The following is a 20063-nucleotide window of genomic DNA, read 5'->3' on the forward strand; positions in this document are numbered from 1 at the left end:
TCCCCCATTGCTCTGCACTTCAAGTAGATAAAAATGAGCTTTTTTTTTTTTTTTTTTTTTTGACAGGCAGAGTGGACAGTGAGAGAGAGAGACAGAGAGAAAGGTCTTCCTTTTGCCGTTGGTTCACCCTCCAATGGCCGCCGCGGCCGGCGCGCTGCGGCCGGCGCACCGCGCTGATCCGATGGCAGGAGCCAGGAGCCAGGTGCTTTTCCTGGTCTCCCATGGGGTGCAGGGCCCAAGCACCTGGGCCATCCTCCACTGCACTCCCGGGCCACAGCAGAGGGCTGGCCTGGAAGAGGGGCAACCGGGACAGAATCCGGCGCCCCGACCGGGACTAGAACCCGGTGTGCCGGCGCCGCTAGGCGGAGGATTAGCCTAGTGAGCCGCGGCGCCGGCAAAAATGAGCATTTTTTAAAATGGGTCTGAAGCTGGCCCGCCTCGTTCTGACGAGGATCAAGTGAGATTAACTCCCTCAAGGCAAGCTCTCGAGAGACACGGAGCTCCTTGGGAGAGGAGCTGGAGACCCCTCGGTGCCTCACCGTGAGCCCTGGTGCAGCCAGGGGGTCCCACAAGCCCCCGAGGCCTCTGATCACACAGTAGGACAAGTCCCGATGTCATTCACTCCACAAAGCACAGGGCACGCGGCAGGTGCCCGGCAGCCTCAGTGGTAGCCCAGCCTGTGGGAGCTCAGACCCCCACGGGACCCAGCAGCTTCAGAGACCCCACCCCCACCCCACCGGTCGGCCCAAGCCACCTGCCCCTCCCCCTCACCCAGGTTCTTCCCTCCTGTGTCCGGGAGGCCACGGTCGGTCACTTATCCTGCAGGGGGCGGCCCTCCTCAGGTCATTTGTCCATGAAGGGTCACTTTGTGGCTGTGAACTTGGACCGTCCCCCCAGCCCCCTCCCCGCTGGGGTGGGGCTCTCCATGCCCTTCCTGCCCCGGTCTTCGCCACCCTCTGAGTGGAGACCCTGCCGCCCATCCATGGTCCCCATCACTGCCAGGCCTTGTTCTCGCCTGGGTTTCGCCTCTCTCCAGCCGTGCAGGCTCGCTCAGCTCGGACCCCCTGCACCCAGGCCAGAGGTGGGATTTCTAGGGTCAGGTGTGCACAGTGGGCAGGAGCAGAGTGCAGGATGTGAACACTGAGAAATTGTGTCCAGGATGCACTTTGTGTCCATCCTGGGGGCAGCGGAGGGGAGACCCAGGTGCCAGCAGTGGGCGGAGCCCAGGGGCCGGCTCAGGGCACCCCTTGGGTTGAGTCTCCTCTTAGGGTTCCGCTGCCCCCACCTGCCCCTGTGCGCGACCTGGCTTCTTCAGCTGCTACCTCCTCTGCCCGCTCGCTGATCCCCTAAGAGCCGCCAGCCCCCTCCAGCAGGCCCCGCGTGTCTGTGGCTGCAGCCGTCCCCTCCATCCCGCTCGTCCGGGGCTGCCTCTGCCGAGCACCCCCGCTTCCCTGCTGTGTCCCCCCATCTTTGTCTCTCCCATCTGGACGGCCATTTCTGTCTCTCTCCTCATCTGTCATTCTTCCCATCTACCTTGAAAATCAGTGGAAGAGGCAACGGAAGGGTACGCTCTGAGAGGGGGCGTTTGGTGGCTGAGTTCCCTGGGCTGAAGACCCGGTTCTGGCTCCCGGCTCCAGCGCCCTGTAATGTCAAGATGGGGTCCCTGCCACCCTTGGGAAAGGCCTGGGTCGAGTTCCCTGCCCCTGGCTTCCGTCTGCCAGGGGCGTTTTGGGCATTTGGGGAGTGAACCAGACGACAGGAGCTCTCTGGCTTTGCTTACTCTTTAAATAATGCGTATTTTTTTAAAAATATTTATTTTGGTGCAGAAAAATCTTGAAATCCATGCATAGAGAGGGTCTTCAAAAAGTGCATGGAAATGTGTATTTGGAAAATAGTGTGCATGGATTTAAAATTTTTTGCAGCAAAATAAACTTATCTTTTTATTTCCATTTTCCACAAACTCGTGCCCTGGTCCCTCTGCCTCTCTGTCCCCATGTCTGCCTCCCCACCTCTGCCTCTGTCCCCTTCACACCTCCCGGGGGCCCTCTCCCCCCGCACAAACCCCCTGGGCGCTTTGTCCAGCCTGGCCCAGCACCGGCTCATGGAGGAGTCGCCTGCCTGGCAGCCGGTGACGTCACGCTCGTCTGCGCGCTGCGATTGGCTCGCTGCCCGTCCGTTGCGGGAGCTCTGCCCGTAGCGTCGCTAGCGGGACCTCCCCCCGGGGGGCCGCCACTGCCCATTCAGACTTTCCCAATGCCACACGAACTCCTGTTTTGACCCTTCCCCTGCCGCATCGAAGCGTCTTTCTCCATTGGCGAACAGGAGCCTCCCCACCAGGCCACCCTCACCCTGCTGTCACTCTGACCAGGTCCCTTGCCCACCCTGACCACGCCCCCATGCTCCCGACCCCGTGGCTGTCACTCAGCTCCCCGCCCTCTGAGTCCCGCCTCCTTCCCCACTGGCCATGTGCCCGTCTCTCCATCTCTCCGACCCCCCACTTCCTCCCACCCTCTCGCTGGCACCCAGCTCGGTCCTCTCCTCGCTCGCCGGCCCTCAGGACAAGGTCCTTGTGGGCTGTGATCCCAACCCCTTTCCTGATCGCCAGGCTGGGTCCAGTCAGCCTAGGGCCAGTGCAGTGCGGCCCCCACCCCACCCTGGGCACTTGCTTGGCCTAAGCGGAAGGCGAGGAGAGAAACAGGGAGACAGGACAGAGGAGCCCAGGACAGGCGGGGCGGGGCCCCCAGGGCTTTCCCACTCTGGTCAGGTCTTCCTTGGCTTCCTTCAGTGAGTCTGTCATTGAAGGGCAGGGTTGAGAGAGAGAGGGAGACAGAGAGAGTCTTCCATCCAGTGGTTCACTCCCCACATGGCTGCAGCGGCCGGAGCAGGAGCTTCAACCAGGTGGCCCTCGGGGGTGCAGGGGTCCAAGCACGTGGGCCACCTTCGGCTGCTTTCCCTGGCACGTTAGCAGGGGGCTGGACGGGAAGTGGAGCAGCAGCCAGGACAGGTCCTGGCACTGCAGGCAGTGGCCTTGCGCTAACCCCCAGTCCTTCACTTGTACAAACATTCGCTGGGCACCTACTGTATGCGGGACCTGCTGGGAGGGTGTAGAAGTGGGTCAGAGAGACAAGGCCTCCTCCCTGAGTAAGTTACGTGGGGGTGGTGGACTGTAGCAGAACTGGGTTCTGCTGTGTATGAGAGAACCCCCCAAATAACCGTGGCTTGACAAGATAAGTGGGTCTTTCTCACTCGTGTTCGAGAAATCTGAGAGCAGGGGTCTCGGGCAGGACGGCGGCCTCTGTGATCTTTTTTTTTTTTTAATTGACAGGCAGAGTGGACAGTGAGAGAGACAGACAGAGAGAAAGGTCTTCCTTTGCCGTTGGTTCACCCTCCAATGGCCGCCGCGGCCAGCGCACTGCACTGATCCAATGGCAGGAGCCAGGTACTTCTCCTGGTCTCCCATGGGGTGCAGGGCCCAAGTACCTGGGCCATCCTCCACTGCACTCCCTGGCCACAGCAGAGAGCTGGCCTGGAAGAGGGGCAACCGGGACAGAATCCGGCGCCCCGACCGGGACTAGAACCCGGTGTGCCGGTGCCGCAAGGCGGAGGATTAGCCTAGTGAGCTGCGGCGCTGGCCGGCCTCTGTGATCTTGAAGAGTGAGGGCCTTTCTCACTGTATCTGGTCACAGAGTGGCCTCACGGCCACTATGGCAGAGTTAGAGTGAGGAGAGACAGAGCCGCTTCACTCCCCAAATGTTTGCGACGGCCGGGGCTGGTCTAGGCAGAGCCAGGAATTTGGAACTTCATCCTGTCTCCCGTGTGGGTGGCAGGAGCCCAAGTACTCAGGCCGTCCTCCACTGCTTTTCCAGGGAGCTGGACTGCAGGTGGAACAGCTGGGACCCGGACCGGTGCTCATATGGGACCCTGGCATTGGAAGCAGCGGCTTCACCTGCTGCCCCTGACTGTCTTCTTTTAAATTGTTCTCCCTTTCTTGTCCAACTCTTACCTCCACCTGACCCGTTTTGTATTTTTCTAATGTATTTTTTTAAAAGATTCTATTTCATTTATCTGAAAGACACAGTTACAGAGAGAGGTAGAGACCGAGAGGTCTTCCATCTGCTGGTTCACTCCCCCAGATGGCCGCAATGGCCAGAGCAGGCCAGATCTGAAGCCAGGAGCCTCTTCTGGGTCTCCCACAGGGGTACAGAGGCCCAAGCATTTGGGCCATCTTCCACTGCTTTCCCAGGCCATAGCAGAGAGCTGGATCGGAAGTGGAGCAGCCGTGACTAGAACCGGCACCCATATGGGCTGCTGGTGCTTCAGGCCGGGGTTTTACCCACTGCCACAGCGCCATCATCCCATATGGGCGCCAGTTCGAGTCCCGGCTGCTCCACTTCCCATCCAGCTCTCTGCTATGGCCTGGGAAAGCAGTGGAAGATGGCCCAGGTCCTTGGGCCCCTGCACCCATGTGGGAGAACCCAGAAGAAGCTCCTGGCTCCTGGCTTTGGGTCAGCGCAGCTCTGGCTGTTGTGGCCAATTGAGGAGTGAAGCAATGGATGAAAGACTCTCTCTCTCTCTCTCTCCCTCTGCCTTTCAAATAAATAAATATATTTTTTAAAATGAATGATGGAGAGTAGAGACAGAGAGAGGTCTTCCATCCACTGGTTCACTCCCCAAATGGCCGCAACAGCTGGAGCTCGGCTAATCCTAAGCCAGGAGCCAGGAGCCAGGAGCTTCCTCTGGGTCTCCCACGTGAGACCCAAGGGCTTGGTCCATCATCCACTGCCTTCCCAGGCATTAGCAGGAGGCCGGATGGGAAGCTGAGCAGCTAGGGCTGGAACCAGGCCCTCCAGTGTGGGGTGGAGGTGTAGCCGGCAGTGACTCAACCGGCTGGACTGCAGCGCCCGCCCCTTGCTAACATACTTGGTTTAGGGCCTGCCTGCCCTGCGTGTGTCTGATCTGTAGCCTTCAGAGCAGTCCCTGGCCCAGAGCAGGTGCTCAGTAGATATGTGTGGAACGAATGAATGAGGGAATGAATGAGTGAGGCAAGTGAGGAGATAAGCGGTCCTGACCCAGGGAGGGGACAGCAGGGAGAGGGCTGGCCTGGGCCCTAGAACTTCCTGCAATGGTGATGATGCCGTGTGAGTCTGCCCTGGCCTGGGTCCGAGGCATGGGATCTTAACTCATCGGCATTTTCTTCTGGCTAGTGGCTCCCTGGTGGGACAGGGTGGGGGCACTGGTGACAGGGCAGAGCACAGGGCATGGGGGAGTGGGGCACTGGGCGTGCGCTGAGGGCCCGGGGCAGGGAATTCAGAGAGCTGCTGGGCGAGGAGGGGGCGTGGCGGGAGGGGAGGGGGCTTCATCCTGAGGGGGTTTCTTTCTCTGCCCTTTTGGTCTCGAAGCTGGAGAAGGGAGAGATGCGGGGCCCTCTGGCAGGCTCAGCTGCTCAGTCCCCGGGAGCTCTCTGCGGGGACCGGGGCTCAGCAAGGACCCAGACGCACAAAGCCTTGAGGGAGGTCCCACTCTGACTCCCTGAGCCTTGGACGCTTGTGTAGTGATGAGCACTTTCTTCTTTAGAAAAAAAAAAAAAGAATTGATATTTTACAATGGTGTTTCTACGAAGATGAATATAACCCAGGCTGCATTGCATTCATTTTTAAATTTTAAATTATTTATGTATTTGAAAGGCAGAGAGACAGAGAGAGAGAGAGACATCCCCCATCTGCTGGGTCACTCCCCCAAAACACCTGGACCAGCCAAACCTGGCGGCTGGAAACTCCATCAGGGTCTCCCACATGGGTGGTAGGGACCCAAGCACCTCCACCTGCTGCCTCCCAGGGTGCACGTTGGCAGGACGCTGGGGCTGCGGCTCAGCACTGGCTTTGGGACGCAGGCGTCCCAAGCTGCATCGGGACTGCTGTGCCAAGCAGGGGCCCCTCGGGTTGTTTCCTTCTGTTTTCTCCCCTAAGAGCATCATGGACCCAAGACGGTAGCCACGATGGCCGGGATTAAAGTCATCCCTGTCTTCGAGGGTTTCCCTGCCCGTGGGGAGTAGTGAGGGGAGCCTTTGCGGTGACGAAACAGGACGGGGACATGCAGGGGACGGTGGCAGGGGCCGAGCCGCTCTCCCCAAGGAGGGGACATTTGATAGGGAACTTGTGCCGATGAGGGAAGCCAGTGCAGAGACCAGAACCTGGGACCCGCAGGTGTTTTCAAGGGAGGGGGCACTGGAGGAGAAGGAAGAGGTGGGAGCCAGCTGGAGACGGAGCAGGGGCTGGGTCACACGGGGTGTCTGGGTGGGGTTTCCTGGAACAGGAGCCGGAACAGGGGTTCTGGTCGCCAGGGTCTGCTGAGGAGGGATCTTGCAGGGGGTGGGGGGTTGGCAGGAGGGCAGAAGTGGCGCCTGCTGGGGCGTGGGAATGCTGCCTGCCTGCACTCCCGGTGCCCGGCCGCTGTGCGCCCTGGCCGTGAGGGGCAAGGGGGCTGCCCACTGAAGCCGGGCGCTTCTCCCAGCAGTGGGGGCGGGAGCGGCGGCCCGTCCTGGGGCTCTGGACGGGGGCTGGCACCCGTGGGCTTGCATGCCGGGGGTGTGGGTTTAGATCCCCTGGACGAGGGCGTGCTCTCCCGGGGAGGCCGCGCGCCCTTGCGCCCTGGCTGAGCTTTCTCTGCTGTCTTCTCTCTCTCTCCCCGCCGGCTGCCGCCCCGAAGTCGAGCTTCGATCCCCACCACCGCTCCCAGCCCAGCTACGAACGCCCGTCTTTCCTGCCCCCGGGACCTGGGCTTATGCTCCGGCAGAAATCCATCGGTAGGCCGCCCCCGGGGGCAGGCGCGGGGCGGGCGGGAGAGGCTAGCGGGCTGGCAGGTGTTCTCCTGTCCCTGTCCGTGGCTTCCCGGCTCTGGGCCTTGGGCGATGGAGAAAGCCCGAGGGGACAACTCAGCACGCGCAGGCGCAGGCGCACACCCTGCGCCTCCGTGCGTTGGGCACGAGCGCCCCCTGATGTCTCGGGGAGGAAGCGCGGCTGCACTTGGCACCGCTGGTGGCGGAGTGGTGCGCCAGGAGCGCGCAGGGACAACCTCCGCCAATCGCTTGGCGCATCCCGGGCGCCACTGTCACTCTTGCTCTAAGGCACTGGCCAGCAGGGTCAGCACATGCCCCCGCCCCCACCGCCCTCCATCTCGTGTCTCTCCCCTTACCCCCACCCCCAGGGGCCGCAGAAGACGAGAGACCCTACCTGGCGCCCCCGGCCATGAAGTTCAGCCGCAGCCTGTCCGTGCCCGGGTCCGAGGACATCCCCCCGCCGCCCACCACGTCCCCCCCCGAGCCCCCCTACAGCACCCCGCCCGCCCCCTCCTCCTCGGGCCGCCTCACCCCCTCCCCGCGGGGAGGCCCCTTCAACCCCGGCTCGGGCGGCCCCCTCCCAGCCTCTTCCCCGGCGTCCTTCGACGGACCCTCGCCTCCGGACGGCCGCGCGGGGGCCCGAGACAAGAGCCTGTACCACGGCGGGCCCCTGACGCCCGCGCACCACCTGCCACCGCACCACCACCACCACCACGCGCCGCCCCCGCAGCCCCACCACCACCACGCCCACCCTCCGCACCCGCCAGAGATGGAGACCGGCGGCTCCCCCGACGACCCCCCGCCCCGCCTGGCCCTGGGGCCGCAGCCCAGCCTGCGCGGCTGGCGGGGCGGCGGGCCCAGCCCGACGCCGGGGGCCGCGTCGCCGTCCCACCACGGCGGCGGCGGCGGCAGCGGGGCTGCGGGCGGCGGCGGGGGCTCCCCGCAGGCGCCGGCCCTGCGCTACTTCCAGCTGCCCCCGCGGGCGGCCAGCGCGGCCATGTACGTGCCGGCGCGCTCGGGCCGCGGCCGCAAGGGCCCGCTCGTCAAGCAGACGAAGGTGGAGGGCGATCCGCAGAAGGGCGGCCTCCCGCCCGCCGCGTCGCCCGCGTCCCCGCAGCCGCCGCCCGCCGCGGCCGCGCCGTCGGAGAAGAGTTCCATCCCCATCCCCACCATCATCATCAAGGCGCCGTCCACCAGCAGCAGCGGCCGCAGCAGCCAGGGCAGCAGCACCGAGGCCGAGCCCCCGACGCAGCCCGAGGCCGCGGGCGGCGGCTCCGCGCCCAGCCCCGCGCCGGCCGCGTCGCCGGTGCCGCCGCCGCCGTCGCCCGCGCCCGCGCCCGCCTCGCCCAGCGGCCCGGCCACCCTGGACTTCACCAGCCAGTTCGGCGCGGCGCTGGTGGGCGCGGCGCGCAGAGACGGCGGCTGGCAGAACGAAGCCCGCCGGCGGTCCACGCTCTTCCTGTCCACCGACGCGGGCGACGACGAGGGCGGCGACGGCGGCGGGCTGGGCGCGGGCGCGCCCCCGGGGCCCCGCCTGCGCCACTCCAAGTCCATCGATGAGGGCATGTTCTCGGCCGAGCCCTACCTCCGGCTGGAGTCGGCGGGCGCGGGCGGCGGCGCGGGAGGCTACGCGGGCTACGGGGCCGGCAGCCGCGCCTACGGGGGCGGCGCGGGCGGCGGCAGCAGCGCGTTCACCAGCTTCCTGCCCCCGCGGCCCCTGGTCCACCCGCTCACCGGCAAGGCCCTGGACCCAGCCTCGCCTCTCGGGCTGGCCCTGGCCGCGCGCGAGCGGGCGCTGAAGGAGTCCTCGGAGGCCGGCGGCGGCGCCCCGCAGCCCCCTCCCAGGCCCCCGTCGCCCCGTTACGAGGCCCCGCCGCCCACCCCGCACCACCACTCGCCCCACGCCCACCACGAGCCGGTGCTGCGGCTCTGGGGGGCTCCGCCGCCCGACCCTGCGCGCCGCGAGCTGGGGTACCGGGCGGGGCTGGGCGGCCCGGAGAAGTCCCTGCCGGCCAGCCCGCCCGCGGCCCGGCGCTCTCTGCTGCACCGCCTGCCGCCCGCCGCTCCCGGGGTCGGGCCCCTTCTGCTGCAGCTGGGGCCCGAGCCCCCGGCGCCGCACCCCGCCGTCAGCAAGGCCTGGCGGTCCGCGGCCGCCGACGAGCCCGAGCGGCTGCCCCTGCACGTGCGGTTCCTGGAGAACTGCCAGCCCCGCGCGCCCGCCCGGCCGCCGTCGGAGGACGGGCCGGGGGTCCCGCCGCTCAGCCCGCGCCGCTCCGTGCCCGCCTCGCCCACGTCCCCGCGGGCCAGCGAGGAGAACGGGCTGCCGCTGCTCGTGCTGCCGCCGCCCGCGCCGTCGGTGGACGTGGAGGACGGCGAGTTCCTGTTCGTGGAGCCGCTGCCCCCGCCCCTGGAGTTCTCCAACAGCTTTGAGAAGCCCGAGTCGCCCCTCACACCTGGGCCCCCGCTCCCGCTGCCCGACCCGCCCGCCCCGGCCGCGCCCCTGCCCCCCGCGCCGCCCCCCGCCGCCGCCACTGCCGCCGCTGCGCCCGCCCCGCCCGCCCTGGACTCCACCGCGTCCAGCCTGACGTCCTACGACAGTGAAGTGGCCACGCTGACCCAGGGGGCCCCCGCCGCTCCCGGGGACCCCCCTCCGCCGGGCCCGCCCGCGCCTGCGCCGCCCGCGCCGCCCGCCCCGCAGCCCGGCCCGGACCCCCCGCCCGGCACGGATTCGGGCATTGAGGAAGTGGACAGTCGAAGCAGCAGCGACCACCCGTTGGAGACCATCAGCAGCGCGTCCACGCTGAGCAGCCTGTCGGCGGAAGGGGGCGGCAGCGCCGGCGGCGGCGGAGGCGGCGGCAGCGCGGCTGTGGCCAGTGGGCCGGAGCTTCTGGACACCTACGTGGCCTACCTGGACGGCCAGGCCTTCGGGGGAGGCAGCACCCCTGGCCCACCGTACCCCCCGCAGCTCATGACTCCTTCCAAGCTGCGGGGCCGGGCCCTGGGGGCCGGCGGAGGCCTACGGCCTGGTCCCACTGGGGCACTTCGAGACCCTGTCACCCCCACCAGCCCCACCGTGTCGGTGGCAGGGGCTGGCGCCGACGGGCTGCTGGCCCTGACCGGCTGCTCAGGACCCTCCGCGGCGGGCGTGGCCGGCGGTCCCGTGGCCGTGGAGCCGGAGGTGCCGCCGGTGCCCTTGCCGGCTGCCTCCTCCCTACCCCGGAAGCTGCTACCCTGGGAGGAGGGCCCGGGCCCCCCGCCGCCGCCCCTGCCGGGGCCCCTGGCCCAGCCGCAGGCCTCCGCCTTGGCCACCGTGAAAGCCAGCATCATCAGCGAACTCAGCTCCAAGCTCCAGCAGTTCGGAGGCGCCTCGACGGCCGGCGGCGCTCTGCCCTGGGCGCGCGGAGGCAGCGGGGGAGGCGGGGACGGCCACCACGCGGGAGCCAGCTACGTCCCCGAGAGAACGTCTTCCCTGCAGCGGCAGAGGTGAGCGCGCGCGGGCGGCCATCGCGGGGAACGGGGTTCAGCAGGAGCGCCCCCAACTGCGCGCCCCCTTTCTGGACCTTGGAATCTGAGGGGGAGGAGCCGATGGGCGCGCCTGTTAGGGCCCACAGAGCAGGGGAAGAGGTGTTGCTTTTTCCCCCACCTCTTTGTGCATCGCTAGAGTTCACCTTAATTCTGAGAGATGCGGGGTCTGGGGGCCTTGGAGGTCTTGGCTTAGCTTTGCTAAACACCCTGAACTATTCTGGCGGAGCCCAAGAAGCCGAAGTGATTCGTGTATCCCCTGCTCTGGGGTGAGGGAGGCCCCACGCACGGCGCAGCCGCCACGGAGCCTCCCTGCCTGGCCGGCGAGGGGTTAAGGACCCACAGCAACCATCCCGGGGTGGGGTGGGGAGTATGCCATGCCGTTAGCGGTCGGTCAGAGGTCTCTCGCGGTACTGGGTGAGCAGAGGAGTGGAGGTAGGCGGCCAGCAGAGCAGCCGGGCAGAGGGACGGCCGGTGCAAAGGCCCTGAGGTGGGCCCGTGCTGGAGAGAGCTAAAGGGATGAGGGGAACATTTTCCTCCCCTTGTTTCTTCTCTCTTTCATCTCCCTCTCTTCATCTCTCTCTCTCTCTCTCTCTGTCCCCTACCCCCTTCCATCTCTCTCCCCCTGGACACACACCCTCTTTGTTCCTCTCTCACTGTCTCCCCGTCTTCCACCCCGCTACCACGGCCGTAACCCCAAAGGCAGTATAGAGTAGTGGTTAAGAGCTCAGACCTCGGTGCCATATGACCCGGGCTCTGCCACTTCCTGGCTGTGTGTCCTTAGGCAAGCTGCTCGACCTCTCTGTTCCCGGCACCGGGGCTGTCGTGGGGGTGACACTGAGATGTGGTAACCTAGAGCACTTAGAACCATGCCTGGCACACGTGAGCAGCAGTGAGCGGCGGCGATGATGATTCTGATCACTTAATGTCTCTTTTTCTCTCATCTCTCTCCTGTCCGCACATCTGTCCTCTCCCTCTGCCTCTGTCGGCGCCGTCTCATCCCCGGCCCCGCCCATCTCTCGGCCCCGCTGTCCTCTGGCTCTGCGCCCCTGTCCTTTCTCCCTGTATCTGGACCTCCGCCTGTTTCTCACCCGCTGCCCTCGCCCCCACGCCCCTCTCCTCGGCCCGCCCGCCCCCTTGTCACCTTCCAGACTCTCCGAAGACCCCCAGTCCTCGCTGCTCTCCAAACCAGTCAGCAGCCTGTTTCAGAACTGGCCCAAACCGCCTCTGCCGGCGCTCCCCACTGGAAGCGGGGTCCCCCCTTCGGCCGCGGCTGCTGCAGGGGCCACCTCACCCTCGGCCTCCTCCTCCTCCACGGCCGCCCGCCACCTCCAGGGCGTGGAGTTCGAGATGCGGCCGCCGCTGCTCCGCCGGGCCCCCAGCCCCTCGCTGCTGCCCGCCTCGGAGCACAAGGTCAGCCCTGCGCCCAGGCCCTCGTCGCTGCCCATCCTGCCTTCCGGACCCCTCTATCCGGCCCTCTTTGACATCCGCGGCTCCCCCACGGGCGGGGCAGGGGGCTCGGGAGACCCCTTCGCCCCCGTGTTCGTGCCGCCGCACCCGGGGATTTCCGGGGGCCTGGGAGGAGCCTTGTCGGGGGCGTCCCGCTCCCTGTCGCCGACCCGCCTGCTGTCCCTGCCCCCGGACAAGCCTTTCGGCGCCAAACCTCTGGGCTTCTGGACCAAGTTCGACGTGGCCGACTGGCTCGAGTGGCTGGGCTTGGCTGAACACCGAGCCCGGTTCCTGGACCACGAGATCGACGGCTCCCACCTGCCCGCCTTGACCAAGGAGGACTACGTGGACCTGGGCGTGACCAGGGTGGGGCACCGCATGAACATCGACCGGGCTCTCAAATTTTTCCTGGAGAGGTGATGGCTGGCCTGGGCGGACCAGCCCGTCCACAGGACCCTGGAGCCTGCTGGCCTCTTGACCTCTGACCCCGATCCTGTTCTCTCCCTGGGCCAGGGACTCTGCCGAAACTGCGCCCTGCCCTGCCCTGTCTCCCAAGGCCTGAGGCCACCAGGTGGCCCGATGCCAAGGCCGGACACTCGCACCTCACAGGAGGGGGCAGCTGACGCCAGACTGTGTGTGTGTCTGCGTGTGTGAGCTCCGGGAGCGGAGGGGGACCGAGGAATTCCACAGGGGGCTGCAGGAGGCGGCGGGAAGGGTCGATCCCGGGGGGAGGGGACAGACAGAGCCATAGAGGGTCAGCCCTGAGCCTGACTGGGTGGGGCCCGACGCCCCCAGGCCACGGGGAAGGGGGTGCCCTCACATTCCACCACCTGCCACCCCTCTAGCGCCCTTCCCTCCTCCGCTCCGGCTCCCAGCCTCCCGCACGCGCTGCCGCACGCTCCGCCCCCGCCCCGCCCCCGCCCCGCCCCGGCCTGCAGTTTTGCACACGTTCGCCCTCTGGCTGTGTCCGCACACCGCGCGGCGCCGCACTTCCGGCTTGCGAGGCCCGCTCCGCAGCCCAGCACGGCCCGTCCCCGCCCGCGCGCACCTCGCGTCTCTCCCTCTCGCTCCAGGGCCCCCGCTGTAGCTTCTACACCCCGCCCCCCGCCCTCCCTCCGACCTCACCCCCGGACTCCACCCCCCACTCCTCTGCTCTCTGGACCCATGCTGCAGACACACGTGGGACACACTCTCCCGACCCCGCGCCCTGTTTATCCTGGACCCCCCACCTCCCCGCCCCCGGCGCACCTGCTCTCACCTCCGTCTTTCGCTGAAGCACTCTTCTCAACCCCTAGACCCCTCCTCTTCTCAACCCCCAGACCCTTCCTCCCCGCCCCCAGACCCCTCCTCTTCTCAACCCCCAGACCCTTCCTCCCCCGCTTCCGCCTCCCAAGTGACCCTCCCACACTGTCACTTTTGTCACACCCCCTGCACACCTGCCTCCCTCCTCGCCAGGCCCCGCCCTCGCCCCCTCTCCACGCCGGGCCACAGCCTCCCTCCCCGGGGGCCTTCCCCGCGCCTTGCTCACTCCGGTGACTGCTGCTGCACCTGCCGTCCGCTCCCGGGCCACGTTTCCGTCCCAGGCGGCGTGCCCGGGCTGGGCCAGCCTTTCTCCCCCTCGGCCTTTACTCTTACCTGCCGCCCTCGCTTCTCCTGGCGAGGCGGCTCCACGCACACCTGCGCGTCCGCTCCGCGCTCTACACCCCCCACTCCTCCTGTCCCTGGGCCGCCGCCCCAGCCGCCCCTCGCCCCCTCCGGACCCCTTCCTTCTCTCCCTCCAGCATGGCTCGCTCTCCCGCACGCCGCCCCCTCCCCTTATTCCTGGGGCTTGCGAACTTGAAGCCACCCCTCCCTACCTGAGAGGCCCCCTCTCCTGCTGTGGGTCAAGGGGGGAGGGCACCGCCCTCAGGTCCCCCCCCCCGTGTTCAGCTGCCAAAGAAGGGAGCTCCCCCCCAAGCCCATTCCCCCCTCAGCTGCCCCCTACCCCCGATGGGGGGGCGCTCAGTCCATGAGGGGAGGGGGCCGCCCCTCCCCTCACCACGTCAGGGATCTGCGGGGAACCTTGTGGGAGGGTTGTGGGAGGGGGGAGGGGTGGCCAGGAGAGGAGCCCCTACCCGCCCCCTCCCCCTCGGCGGATGCCCCCGGTCCGCAGGGGGCCTGCGCGGCACCTGTCTACCAAGGGCTTGTTCATTCTGGATGGGTGCCGCGGGGTTGGGGAGGGGGGAGGGAGCGGGGAGGGGGGAGGAGAGGCCGGGTGGGAGGGGGGAGGGTCTGGATGGGGGGAGCAGCGCGGGGTGGAGAGACAAAGCAAAAAGAGAAACAATAACATAAGACGAAAATACGAAACAAAAACCCTAGGGACACACACACACGAAAAAAAATCCAGAAAAAAAAAAAAACCTGAAATAAAAGCCCGAGAATTGTCTTCCAAGGGGGGTGGGGGAGGAGGAAGAGAAGGCAGACGTCTGGTTGCTGTGGACAGGGCTCGGTCCGCGTAGAGAGCCCCGGCGCCCGGGTCTTTCCTTGGCGGGCCTCAGTGTATCCGTCCAGGGGCTGGGGCCCAGGCGTCCATTTGCAGAGTTGAAGATTGGGGAGGCGGGGTTGTAGTATGGGGGCTCGTCCCTACCCCCCATCACCTCCCTCCCCCTGACTCCCCACCAAGATTTTGCAGAGAGAAATGGCTTTTGTACCAGGTCATTCTTTATAATTAAACTCACAGTATCCACCCCCTCGAGCCGGCCCCGCCTCCTTTCTGGGGAGGCAACGCCCCCTTCCCTCCGGGGCGCGGGGAGGGTCGCCCGCGCCAGACGGGCGGTGCGCAGGCGCAGCCGGGGCCGTCCCCTCCCGCTCGTCAGTCTTCCTCGGCCGGTTCCGCCCCCAGGGCCTCGAGCATGCGCCGTCGCACCAGGGCGCGGCGCAGGTGCAGGCGGTAGTCGCCCAGCAGCAGCTCGTCGTGGCGCACGAGCGGGTGCGCGAGCCCGCGGGGGCTGAGCCCGGAGCGCAGCAGGTGCGACCGCGTCTGGAAGTCCAGGACCGTGATGAGCCACCTGCAAGGGGGCGGGGCCGAGGCTGAAGGGCCGACCCTCAGCGCCTCTAACCTAGGCCACGCCCCCAGCTCCCTCACCCAACAGCGCTCTTACCTCGTGTGGCCCCGGCCCCGCCCCTCTAACCTAGGCCACGCCCCCAGCTCCTCACCCAACAGCGCTCTTACCTCGTGGACCCGGCCCGGCCCTAGCGCTTGTAACCTAGGCCACGCCCCCAGCTCCTCACCCAACAGCGCTCTTACCTCGTGGCCCCGGCCCCGCCCCTCTAACCTAGGCCACGCCCCCAGCCCCCTCACCCAACAGCGCTCTTACCTCGTGGCCCCGGCCCCGCCCCTCTAACCTAGGCCACGTCCCCAGCCCCCTCACCCAACAGCGCTCTTACCTCGTGGCCCAGGCCCCGCCCCCTAACCTAGGCCACGCCCCCAGCTCCCTCACCCAACAGCGCTCTTACCTCGTGGACCCGGCCCCGCCCCTCTAACCTAGGCCCCGCCCCCAGCCCCCTCACCCAACAGCGCTCTTACCTCGTGGCCCAGGCCCCGCCCCCAACCTAGGCCACGCCCCCAGCTCCCTCCCCCAACAGCGCTCTTACCTCGTGGACCCGGCCCGCCCCTAGCGCTTGTAACCTAGGCCACGCCCCTCAGCGTGCACGCTCTAGGCCCCGCCCACCAGATCCGCTACTCAATCCCGTTCTTACTTTTTTGGCTCCGGCCCCGCTTCCTTACTCCTCTCACCTCGACCCCACCCCTAGCACCGCCTACCCTAGCCGCGCCCCTCGTCGCCCTTATCCAACCGCGCTCTTACCTCGTGGGCCCGGCCCCGCCCCTAGCGCCTCTACCCTAGGCCAAGCCCCCCCAAGCGGGCTCCCTCTCGGCCCCGCCCCTCAGCTCGTTACCCAATCGTGCTTACCTAGGCCCCGCCTCCTCTACCCCACCCCTAGCACAGCCTACCATGGCCACGCCTCTCGTCGCCCTTATCCAATCGCGCTCTTACCTCGTGGCCCCTGCCCGCCCCCAGCGCCTCTGGCCCCAGGGCCCGCCCCCTGGCCGCGCTCCCGCCGCGGGCTCACCGGTCCCGGCGGCCTGCGGTGCCACAGATGACGTTCATGTTCTCAAAGCGGATGCTGTCCACGCGCCCGCTCTCCATGGCCCCGGGGAACTCGGCCTCCAGCGCCTCCAGCACCTCCAGGTGGGTGAAGTCCTCCTGCGGAGGGCCGCGGTTGGAGAGGGGCCTCCGCCGGGGGCGCCCTGCTTGCGGCCGGCGCGCGCTGGACCGCAACTGCAGAGCCACCCGAGGGGCACGCGGCGCGGGGAACCACGGGGCCCCCGCAGGTGCAAGGGCCCTGCTTCCAGCAGTGCCAGCGCTCGCCAGTCCGCGAATGACCGGGCACCGTGGCCCGCGCGTCCCCAGGTCACGGAAAGCGGCTAGGAGCTCCCTCCCGGGGGCCTCCGCCAGCCCCCGACGCGTGCATTTTAGGGAATGCGGGGCCTGGGGCGGGGGTGACGCCTTGTCCACGTAACACTCAGAAACTTAGATGATCGCTCAGCTGGACAGCACCCGGCTGGACGCCGTGGCCCTGGCCCAGAGAATAGGGGCAGCTACAAGGAGACCGTGAGATCGGTCCCGCTGGGGGAGGGCCGCCTTGGGCATGTGACAGGTGCCGCTGGCCACAGAGAGGACGGGTGGTGTAGTGCAGCGAGAAGCTGGGGCCGGGCTTTGCTGGGTGGCCAGTTTGCGCGCCCACCCCCCAGCCGGCTCACCGAGGTCTCCATGCAGAGGCACAGTGGCTGGGCCGCGGGCGGCATGGGGAACTTCCGGATGCAGGGCAGCTCGCGATCCAGGGCCTCGTACTCCGCGATCACCTGCCGCAGGTACTGCTTCCTGGGAAAGGGGCGGCGGGGTGGACAGGTCGGAACTCATCGCCGCCGTCGTGGGGCGGAGGGGCAGAGGTCACGGGGCCAGGGGCCACTCACGAGGATTTGACAGGCCTGCCCAGGCTCCGAGTCGGAGTCTCCTCGGGGGTCTCCAGGTCCACAAGGGGGGCTCCTGGGGAGGGGGAACCCAGGATCAGCTGCGCTGAGCCCACCTGGGCCAAGCAGGTGCTTTTCCTGGAAGCCCCCAGAAAAGCGGTTGTCGCTCAGCTCCGAAGCCCACCCTTCTGTGCCGGCCCTGTAAGGCTGCAGCCGGGGCCCTGTGCTGGGCCCTGGAGGGGGCACCGAGGGCGGACAGCCGGGCAGAAGGAAGCGGAAGGCACTCACTCCATTTTGCTCCCTCTTCCGGCCAGCCTGGCCTGGAGTGTGGACGCGGTGAGCAAGCGCGGTGCCCCGCCTCCCCCGCCCCCACCCCAGGACACCTGCCCTCCTGTCTTCTGTAGCCGCTGCGCTCTGGGCTCTCTGTGTGGCAGAACCTATCCTGAATGACGCCTTGACACGACACAACACTCTGACAATAGTTGATTGAATGCAGCGATGTCCCACTTGAACGGGCCTGCAGGCTGTCCCACGGCCCAGGCGGGTGAACAAAACGTGGGCCACGGGAGAAGACACAGCACCTGTTCTGCTGGCCTGGGTCCGCTCGGAAGCCGCCTGCGGGCACGGAGGCCACGGGGGGCGTCCGCTGGCCCAGAGCCGCGCTCACAGCTCGCCCCACGGGCCGCCTCCAGCGCCATGGCTTCCTGCTTGCCCGTCTCCGGAGGGCCCACCCAGTTCAAACCAGGGCCCCCCAACACTTGTTCGGCAGAGACACCTGGCAAACAATGAAAAAATACCAACGTGGGCGTGGGCGTGGGCGTGCGCTAGGCCTGGCTGGTTAGGACACAGGCGCTGGCATCCCATGTGGGCGCCGGTTCGAGTCCTGCCTGCGCCCCTTCTGATCCAGCTCCCTGCTAATTACCGCGCCTAAGGAAGCAGCGGAAGATGGGTCAAATCCTTGAACCCCCAGACCCACGTGGGAAACGCAGATGGAGTTCCAGGTCCTGGCTCTGGGCTGGCCCAGCCTTGGCCATTAGCGCCATCTGGGGAGTGAACCAGCAGATGGACCATCTCTGTCTCTGTAACTCTTTAAAATAAAGAAGGAAGCAAGGTAGGACCACCGTCTCAGAAGCTCTTGTTAAATAGCGCCTGGGGTGAACGTAGGCGTAGGTGGGAGACAGCTGAGGGCACTCAGGGGAGTAGAGCAGGCCCTAGAGCCTCCTGGGAAATGTAGTTCTGCGTTCAGCACATTGGCTGGGGAGCTGCAGGCGCTCATGGGAAACGTAGTTCTGAGTTGAGTCTTGCCCGGCCAGTGCAGAGGCTCATGGGAAATGTAGTTTGAGGCCCGGAGTTGGAAAAGTCGGGGAGGGCTCTGTCCGGGAAATCGGTGAACAGGAGCCTGGAAGGCGCCTCACCGACGGCCAGGATCCCTGGACGACGGAGTTCCCCCCGCCCTCCCCCCATGGCCAGACCCGTACCTGCCTCCCTGTGCAGGCCGGGGTTGCCCTGGGTGGAGGAGCACAGGGTCTCCACCTCTGGCTGCATCCTGGGAAGGCGGGTGGGGGAGGTCTCAGGGGGGCGGCAGGAGAGGCTCCGGCTGGGGCCCCCGCCCCCGCTCCTTCTCCCCGCCGCCGCTGCCGCCGCCGCTGCCTCCTCCCGGGCGAGAAACACGGGGCTGGAGGGCTGCCGCCACGCCACGCGGGTGCCCCTGAGCTCAGGGACGCCCGGGGCGCCCCACTGCCCCGCTTCCTGCCCCCCGGAGCCCCATCGCTCGCTCCCCCTCGCCCCCTCTCGCTCTCCCCACCGCCCCACTCTTTGGCCCGATTTCTCCGCCCTCTTCCTGCCGACTTCTCTCCTGGCTGGCTCCATCTCACCCGGCTCCCGCTCTATCAGTGCCCCCCGCATCTCCCCATCCCGCCGTCCCGCCCACTCCCCACAGCTCTCCGCCCCGCTCTGGCCAGCCCGGCCTCTCTGGGTCTCCCCGCACTCCCTGCTCTCAGCCCCCGGCCTCCTGTCTCCATCGCTCCCCAGCTAGCCACCGCCCCTGACCTCGGCCATGCCCTTGCTCTCCCACTTGCCCTGCGCTCAGACCCTGCCTCTCGCAGCCCCGGGTTAGACCCAGGCTAGATTCAAACAGAAACGGGGTTCTCGGTGGGCACGGGGCCCGGTTGCCAGGATACGGCCGGGGGGGAGGGGCCCACCTGGGGCCTGGGGCCCCCTCCCTTTGCCTCTGCAGAGTGCTGGGCGCGAGCTCTGGGCCCTGCAGCGCCTCTGCATGGCCACCGCATGCCCTGAGTTCGTGCTGTTCCCTTCGGCTCCAGGTAGCAGCACCTGGACCTCCACATCACCTCCGGAAGAGGGCCTTCCTACTGAAGCTGCGAGGCTGGCCGGAGTCCAGCCACCACGTCCCCACACACGGGGCGAGAGAACTTGCCTTGGTGAGGTTCAGGACGCCTGGATCCAGTGGTGCCTGAAACTCACCCACCCCATACATTCCCCCGTAGGCCTAGATCCGTTTGACCGGAGTTCCTGGCGTTGGTGATTGAAACAAAGCAGGCTTAAAGAGTGTCACTCCATTCTTCCCGGTCCCGACTCCCTCACCTCCTCCTCTCCCCTCCAGCGCCCCCCCCCCCATTTCCCAGCCCTCACACCTTGTCAGTGGCCACGCTGGATCCCTCTGCCCCGAGCCTCTGCCCCTACCTCCCCGCTACACTCCCAGAGGGTGCAGCCGCTCAGACCTCGTCCCGCCCCCACCTGGGCCCTTGCCGGCCTCCTCCGTATCCCCGCTTCCAGTCAAGGCGAGGCCCCAGTGGGCTCTCAGCACCTTGGACAGCGGTTCAGGCGCTCAGCACGCATCCAAGACTGGCAGGATCTAGCCCCGCCTCCCTCTCCCACCTCACCCCTGCAGACACCGCCCCCACCCCATGCCTGTGCTGCCACGTGTGTTTTTAAAGATTGGGGGTTGATTTGAAAGGCAGAGTGGCAGCGAGAGCGGGAGAGACAGAGGAAAAGGAGATCTTCCATCCGCTTTTTTCCTCGCCCTGAAAGCCTGCAACAGCCAAGGCCAATGGGCCAATCCATCCTGGTCTCTTGGTGGGGGCCCAAGCACTCGGTTTATCATCTGCTGCTTCTCAAGTGCGTTAGAGGACTCTGCTTTGGGGTGTGGGTGTCCCAAGAAGCCTTTTTTTTTTTAAGATTTACGTATTTGAAAGGCAAAGTTACATAGAGGCAGAGGTAGACGGAGAG

The 20063-nt window shown here is 66.9% G+C and overlaps 2 protein-coding genes and 1 long non-coding RNA gene across 9 annotated transcripts in view; 2 read left to right on the plus strand and 1 right to left on the minus strand.

Moving 5' to 3' along the window:
* SHANK1 (SH3 and multiple ankyrin repeat domains 1) overlaps positions 1 to 14535 on the plus strand; it is a 42127-nt gene extending 27592 nt beyond the window's left edge. For 4 of the 5 annotated variants that reach the window (XM_070062979.2, XM_070062981.2, XM_070062982.2 and 1 more), the window contains 3 exons: positions 6706 to 6802; positions 7204 to 10318; positions 11509 to 14535. In XM_070062979.2, the coding sequence (XP_069919080.2) occupies positions 6706 to 6802; positions 7204 to 10318; positions 11509 to 12226 (3930 nt within the window). In that variant the 3' untranslated portion in view covers positions 12227 to 14535. The other variant, XM_070062983.2, reaches the window with a different exon arrangement.
* C18H19orf81 (chromosome 18 C19orf81 homolog) lies at positions 14068 to 19393 on the minus strand. 2 transcript variants are annotated; one of them, XM_089319389.1, is made up of 5 exons: positions 18296 to 19393; positions 16821 to 16893; positions 16608 to 16728; positions 15917 to 16050; positions 14068 to 14853 (listed from the first exon to the last, which is right to left on the minus strand). In XM_089319389.1, exons 1-5 carry the CDS (start codon positions 18720 to 18722, stop codon positions 14658 to 14660), a joined length of 951 nt encoding a protein of 316 aa, XP_089175515.1. In that variant the 5' UTR covers positions 18723 to 19393; the 3' UTR covers positions 14068 to 14657. The 2 variants fall into 2 exon arrangements, with proteins under 2 accessions (XP_089175515.1, XP_089175516.1); XM_089319390.1 differs by lacking the exon at positions 18296 to 19393 and adding an exon at positions 17794 to 17924.
* On the plus strand, positions 15897 to 17802 carry LOC138846634 (uncharacterized). Of its 2 annotated transcripts, none has more exons than XR_011384173.2 (3): positions 15897 to 16035; positions 16624 to 16718; positions 17222 to 17802. It is a non-coding gene; the product is annotated as an uncharacterized LOC138846634 (long non-coding RNA). The 2 variants fall into 2 exon arrangements; XR_016224860.1 differs by having other exon boundaries at positions 17196 to 17800.
* Positions 19394 to 20063: the final 670 nt, after the last annotated feature.

Source organism: Oryctolagus cuniculus, chromosome 18 (assembly GCF_051225735.1).
Source record: "Oryctolagus cuniculus isolate XC-2025 breed Fujian yellow rabbit chromosome 18, ASM5122573v1, whole genome shotgun sequence".
Taxonomy (NCBI): Eukaryota; Metazoa; Chordata; class Mammalia; order Lagomorpha; family Leporidae; genus Oryctolagus; species Oryctolagus cuniculus.

Coding starts and splice junctions, on each gene's coding strand:
- C18H19orf81 (XM_089319389.1), bottom strand. CDS start 18,722: ATGCGGGGGGCACTGATAGAGCGGGAGCCGGGTGAGATGGAGCCAGCC. Junction 16,729..16,820: donor GGCAGGCCTGTCAAATCCTC/GTGAGTGGCCCC, acceptor CCCCTTTCCCAG/GAAGCAGTACCTGCGGCAGG. Junction 16,051..16,607: donor GCCTCTGCATGGAGACCTCG/GTGAGCCGGCTG, acceptor GGCCCTCCGCAG/GAGGACTTCACCCACCTGGA.